Here is a 7,277-nt window from a genome sequence, read left to right on the forward strand (position 1 = left end):
ATAATTCCAGTACAAAAGTGTTGACAGAAAACTATTAACCTTGCATAACCAAGGGAACTTTCTCACAAATTGCTTTACAGCCAATAGTGTCTCTATTTCCCACTAAAACCTGCAATGGAGTGGTTTTTGTCATTGGAAAGTTCAATTTTTCAGCCACACTAGCTTTAACAAAATTGTGAGAGCTTCCTCCATCAATAAAAAATATAACAGGTTGTCCGGGGTACATTCCTTTGAGCTTGAAAGTTGCGGGTTGATATCGACCCACCATAGCTTAAAGCTGAGTTTCGGTTGACGCAATTCTACCACCACCAGGTTGTCCACAAACAAATTTTGTACCACTTTTGATTTTGATTCCTTTAGCAATTCCTGCATTTCTTCCTCTCCAATAAGTAAGTAACAAGTGCTCTTGCATTTGTCCACTTCTCTTCGCAGTATTAACACAATCTCTTCTCCCTTTTTGGTTTAATCCCTGAGGCTGATAATTTCTTAATGCGTGAATTATGAGGGATATTGGTTAAGTGGTTAGAGATAGATGTATCGATGAAAGGAGTGGGGTTGAAATTAAATTTGGGTAATTATGTCTTATTGGTAGTAAGTGAATTAGGAGAGTTACTTGAAGTATAATTTAGATTCATATTTGTATTTCATTTATGATTCGAATTTGTTGCATATTTTTATTCATGGAGCCTAGCCAAGGACACGACTATGACATAAGAGTTGGGTCTGGTAAGCAATAATTCACACTTCAAATAATCCTGTAAACTATCTACAAACAGGGAGATTAACAGTCTTCGTTAAACCAGTGACCTTATTCACCTATTAAGAGTTGGCTTTGAACACTATTGACCAGTCTTCGAATTGGCTTTGTTATTTAGCCACACTATTGCTCTATTTCAGTTCCTTAAGAGTTGCCTTTTGATTATAAAATTGGCTTTGTCTAAATCGATCCACCAGTGCATCCAGGAAGGATTTCCAAGTATGTTTAATGTTGTTATTGACTACTCAGCGGTACCAAGAATAAACTGGACTAGTAAGATGAAAAGAAAACATACACACCCTCATATCGACAGAAACTAATACCATTTGAAGTACTCCTTAGCTTTACACCCAGTCTTCCATCTTCTCATCATCGAAAAGTGGCAGGTCGATCTTAAAAGGACGAGTCAATGGCTGAGGTGACCCGTTATTCCAATGAATTCTGGATCCGTGTGAAGAAAGTCTGTCTTCCTTAAGACATTCTTCAGTAAACCTTGGATCTTGTGTAGGGAAAATCTCAATTCCATCCAAACGTGTGTTGGTAGCTCTAATTTGACTGAAAACTTCTACCTGACCATGTTGAAGAGCTGCAATTTCATCTTGGGCAGTTGAATTATTGGGATTTGTCATCCTCTCAACGAGAGTACCAAATAGTAGAATTAAACTAGTATGATTTGTATTAATGAATGTATGAATTATTGAATTATGTAATAAAAAATGGAATTACAGAAAGTATTGCTCCTATTCGAGTGAGAAGCACACTGCTTTGAGAATAATCTCAATAATATCTTCTTTGTCCAAAACAGAATTGCTATCCTCTCTATATCCCTTTTTCCGTAACTAACTAGCTATGTTGGCAAGGAAATAAATATCCAGTATTCTATTCTTATTAACCCATAACGTAGTCCCCCATCCAATTAGGTTTCTTTCTGCTTTTCTGTGCTCTGGGCATAATCCCGCTGACCTAACATCTTTTAATTCAACAGTTTATGGATTACCATTTAACCCGACTTCTATATGTATGCTATCAATTTTGTTTGCTTTATGTACCACTTGCTTGTGGTATGGATTTAAGTAGGAGTGGCAATGGGTAGGATAAGGTTTGGATCCAACCCCAACTCTAGAAAATATTCCAACTCTAACCCTATCCATTCTTAATCGGCGGATACCCGACCCTACCCACGGATTACTAAAAAGATGCAATTATTATATAACTTGATGATAATTTAAAATAGCATTTACTTTTATGTAAAAAAAGAGTATTAAATTATCAATTGATTTTTTCTTAATGACTAAAGATCTTTTATATTTAGTGAGAGGTCTTTGGTTCAACATCCACTTAAAACATATTTTTATATAAGTATATAACATATACATATATAGAGTATGGGTTCGTCGGGTAGAGTTGAGACTTAACTCGTACCATACCCGACTCACACGAAAATCTTATCCGCACCGCTGCAGATCGAATTGACGACTCTATTCAATTGGCTTGAATTAGGTATCCATGAATAAAGGGCTACGGGTGTTCATGGGCCGGGTAAAACCGGGTTTGATGTGACCCAGATCCGGCCCGAAATATATACCGGACCTATTTGTTAGACCTGAACCCGACCCTAGACTCGATTAAACCTACACACTTTCGGGTCACGATTATACTGGGTAAAAACCGGGCCATTAACATTACCTTCTTGTAACCTAGCATGTGAAAATATCCAAATGTTCAAAATTCCAACCATTATTTGACATAGTAAAATTCACTTAGAAAAATATAACAAGAACCAATCATTTTCTAAAATTAAAGCATAACCACAATCAATACTAATATTGTCTAATAACACCAAATATTTAAATCAATACAAATAACACAATATTATACATTAGTCTAGTTAGTCTTATACATTTTAAACATAAAATATTAACTTATAGTCTTATAATGACTAATAACACAAAATATTACAGTTTACAATACTTAAATTCCACATAAAAATAACCACCATCCATCACTAATAACACAATATTAATTGTGTATGATGACCAAAGCACCGGACCGAATTCAGATGACCCGAGTTATGGTTCGGACCCGACCTAAAATAATGACCGAGTCTATTTTTGAGATCCTAACTCGATTCTAGACCCGGTGAAATCACACCAAATTAATTTCTAAAATGTTTGAGACCGGACAAAATCTTCGAATCGGGTTGGACCATGCACACCCTTATAGAAGACATGTTACGGATTTTTTATTTTAATATGAAAGAGTGAAGAGAGTTTTACGTTAATGTTACAAAAAATAAAATTTTACAGTGTTTTGAGAGTGCTGTTCTATGCAAGTACAATACGCAGATCACATATTGTACTGACAATACGCAATCTGTGTATTTACAATACGCAGACTGTATATTATAATTTAATATTAAAATAATACAATACGTAATCTGTATATTATCTTTATAAATTAAAAAAAATTAATTTGACAATTCGCACTCTACAAATTTTATAACCCCAAAATTTTGTAAAATACCATAACTTCTAATATTAAAGAATTACACCAATTTTTATCCAATGTCGAAAAAAATTAACCACATGTTACCACCCGTAGATTTAAGCCAATTCAATATTTATCAATAAAGAGAAAAGAGAGGACTATTTGTGCAATGAAAACTAGGAGCGAGGGCTTCAAGGAGAAAGTAATTGATATAGAATCATATAATTGACACCTAGCGGCATCCAGAAAGTCCAAGCATTGAAAAGCCATTCCCCTCCACCGCTACACGCATATTTTTTGTTCTTATTTGCAATAGAAATCGGTTGTGGGTATTTATTGTAAAAATTCTCAGACAGTCACCTCAAAGTGGAAAAGTAATCAGTTTTTTAGATTAGGGACTTTGGTACACGTCATGGCACAGCATCAGGTGAAGATAAATCAAGTTAGTAATTAACAAGATTAGTCTCGAGCAGACTTGATCAGGAACACCCAACTCTATTTGACATATAATGATAATAATTTCTCTGCTTGCTTATCAATTGGTTTCAAAAGTCAATCATACTTTTTCTTTTAGTTAGTTTGAAGCCAAGAGATGCTCGTGTTCTAATTGAAGTTTTCAGATGACGATCAATCAACCATTCTTGTAACAGCATCACATTCCTATTTCCTGATGTCATTTAAAGATTAGAATACAAAAAAAAAAAAGAAATACCACGAAACTGTGCAGGGAAAGACTATATACTAGCTAAGAGAAAACAATATATGTTAGGGAGATAATAAAAAATCAACCCAAACACCTCAAAAAGAACTGATCTCCCATATCAGGTAGTATATCTTGTATGTACAATACAATCTATCATTCACAGTAGCCATCATAGAGGATGATATGATCCCTGATATTGATAATTTAGAATGGTAATAATAATACACACGACAAGTAATACATTTTACTGCACCGACAGTAGGTTATTTTGGGCATCCTCCCCCTCCCTCTCCCCCTCCCTCCCCCTCATCACCACCTCCACCTGCTTCCCATGCCGTTCTTCAGCAGCAACCCCACTAAGTTAACTAGACTGAACAACTAAGGGATAATAACTAAACATATTACACTTAAAAAGAGACTAAGAAAAAAAAAAAAAAAACATTCTTGTTCACAACAGTCACTCACAGAAAAGGGGCTAGCAATGAGAACCTAATTAACCTAGTCATGTCTCACTCACTGTCACTATTATTGTTATGGTGGTTGTTGGTGTTGCTGCTATGGTGATTCCCTGCATTGTTGGTACCTTTTTTACCAAGCTTAAGTTGCGAGATCTCCAACTGTGTCTTCATGAAGAACTGCATCCGCTGCAGCTCAAGATCCTTGGCGAATTTCATCCTCTGCTTCTCCATCTCCACCACCTGCTGAAGCTTCGAACTCTCCGCTTGCTCGTAAGCCTCCCCAAACTTGAGAATTGCCTGAGTCAATTCCCTCACTGCACACCCCCAGCTCTTCCCCTTCGCCTTCGTCACTAGTCCCGGTTCCCTTCCTTTAGGCCCGTTTGGGTTCATCTCCATCTCTCTCTGCTGCTGCATCCTCGGCCTCTTCCGCTCATAATTCTCCGGCGGGAAACTGTCACTGGACACCGGAGACGGCGGGTCTCTATCCGAGGAATCAGACTCTGGATGAGTAGGATGACGCCTCCGGAACGAGAGCTTCTGGTTCTTCACCTGCTTGTTTTGGTTCTGATTTTGATTCTTTAGAATTTGGAACTGATTATTGTTATTACCGCTGCTGCGGATCCCTACCGGAATTCCAAGCGGAACCTTCTGTGTGGCCGGGGAGGGGGTGTTACCGGCACCGGGGATCTTGGCAGTGGGACCGATCAGCTGGTCAAGGCGATCATAGAAAGGCCACTTGCTAGGTACGCCGGCAGCGGCGATCTTTGCCTTCTCGAGCTTGTACTTCTTCTTGACGGTGTCGATCCGGTTCTTGCACTGTATGTCGGTCTTTGGTGTCTTGCCGTAGTCCTCTCTTCCGCTCACGATATCCGCTACCTCCTTCCAGTGTTTCTGTTTCAGGTTCCCCCTGCTCAGTTCAAGGTACCTCTCTCCCCACGCGTCAATCAGCACCGCCGTAGCGCCCTCGCTCCAGCAATCTTCCCTCCCTCCTCCTCCTCCTCCCCCGCTACCGCCGCCGTTTCCCCTCGGGGGAGGCGCTGGTTGCTGCTGAATCGGAAGCGCTAATGCCACGCTATTAGGAGCCGGAGGCGGTTGCTGCTGCGGTGCCGGCGCCGCCACCGTCACCGTTATCCGGCCGTTCTCCCTCGGCGACGACGCCGGGGATCCGCTCGCCGGAGACGGGTGTGACTGGATCTCGTCGTCGTCGTCCATTGACTCGTCGGCGCCGATCTACCGTGGGGTTTCACAGTAACGATTGGTAGAGATGGAAAGAGAGAGGAGGTTAGAGAGAGAAAGAAGATGAAGCTAGGGTTTTCATTTTTCTTTTTTTATTTTTCTTGATTTTGGCCGGAGAGAATTTATCGATGCCTTTTCGTGCTTTGTTCGTTTTTTTTTACCCTTTTTCAATAGATTTTTTTTAAAAGAAATTGGGGAAAATTATATTTTGAAGTTTTTTGGGTGGTTTCACGGAAGGGGTGGATTTTGACGGTGACCGTGGATGAGGGTTTGGCAGTCCAGGACACGTGGAGGGACAGAAGAGGAAGATGGAATTGACGTGGAAGGATGTGATTGGAGAAAAGAGGAAATTCCGTCACCGGCTAGTTGGTGTTTCTGTGTGCCGGCTCAGTTGGTGGACCTTTTCCGTTACTATTGGTGTGGGTTAGTTCACGAGTTTGATGATAAACACCAGGACCTTGTTACTCTTGTATCTCAAGTTCTGAGTTATCATTCCAACCTGCCTCCGCGGTCACCGGTGATATCCCCAATTTACCCTCAACCTACTTAACTTTCTTGTCGTTTTAGTATTTCAAGTTACCTAAGAAAAAGAGTACTTTGATGAAATTCCAGCAATTACATTCAAATCTGGTGTCAAAAGAGAATAACTGTTAATTAAACGCAAGACAAATTATATTTGTACTGTTTTTAGTATAACTTTACATGTATACTTCTTTTGCTAATTTTAAAAGAGAAACATTTTATGAATTAAAGGAAATTATATGGTACAGATCTAAATCTGTACAGATTTAAAGATATGATTACATGGCAAAATTTAAACTATACATTCTAAAGCTACACTTTTCACTTAAAATCGTAACTCTTCACAAAGAAAAGCGTCACCTAATGAAAAAAAGTAAATTAGAAGATTTGAGAGAAGAAATAATTAAGTTATCAAAATTAATAGATCAAAAATTAATGATTTTAACTAATGTTAACTGTAACGACACCGAATTCTTAAAATCAATACAAAATGACTTTTCTCAAAATCTTTATTTTACTATAAGTTTTATTGAAGGACTTCAAAAACCTGAAAAAAATTATTTTTCACACGGAATTTCTAAAAAATGTTACCATGGAAATGATTTCCCACATCTATATTATACTTTTAACCCACAATTAAATTCTATAGTAGATATGCTTGAAGAAATATTAATATCCATAAAATTTCAAAGAAATAAGGAAAAAGAGAATCCCAAGGAAGAGAAATTTCAAAATATAATCAACATAACAGATTTAAAAGTAAAACTACCACTAAAATTATGAATATTGAAGAAAAATTAGAAGAAGTTACAATGCTTTTTAAACAATTAAAAATGGCTCAAGAAAATAATATTATGGAACAGGAATTTCAAATAGAAGAAGAATTAGTAAATTCTGAAAATATAGAAAATGAAGAACATATCTTAGATTATTCAAGTGACGAAGAACCAGCAATTCCAATACAAGTTAAAAATGAAGCTGGAACATCTAAGGATAATCAATCTCAATTTAAATGGAAACAGGTTTTGATAATTATGCTTTTAAAAAAAGGGTTTATAAATAAAGATTCAAAATATACAAAAATACCGTCAAAATACGTTCCTAAAATCCAGGA

At 37.5% G+C, this 7,277-nt stretch overlaps 1 protein-coding gene across 1 annotated transcript; it reads right to left on the reverse strand.

Annotated features, from left to right (window-relative positions):
* Positions 1–4,023: 4,023 nt before the first annotated feature.
* On the reverse strand, positions 4,024–6,087 carry LOC130950694 (trihelix transcription factor ASIL2). The gene has a single exon (XM_057879253.1). The coding sequence runs from the start codon at positions 5,615–5,617 to the stop codon at positions 4,457–4,459; it is 1,161 nt and encodes a 386-aa protein (XP_057735236.1). The 5' UTR covers positions 5,618–6,087; the 3' UTR covers positions 4,024–4,456.
* Positions 6,088–7,277: the final 1,190 nt, after the last annotated feature.

This window comes from Arachis stenosperma, chromosome 9 (genome assembly GCF_014773155.1).
Source record: "Arachis stenosperma cultivar V10309 chromosome 9, arast.V10309.gnm1.PFL2, whole genome shotgun sequence".
In the NCBI taxonomy this organism is placed as follows: domain Eukaryota; kingdom Viridiplantae; phylum Streptophyta; class Magnoliopsida; order Fabales; family Fabaceae; genus Arachis; species Arachis stenosperma.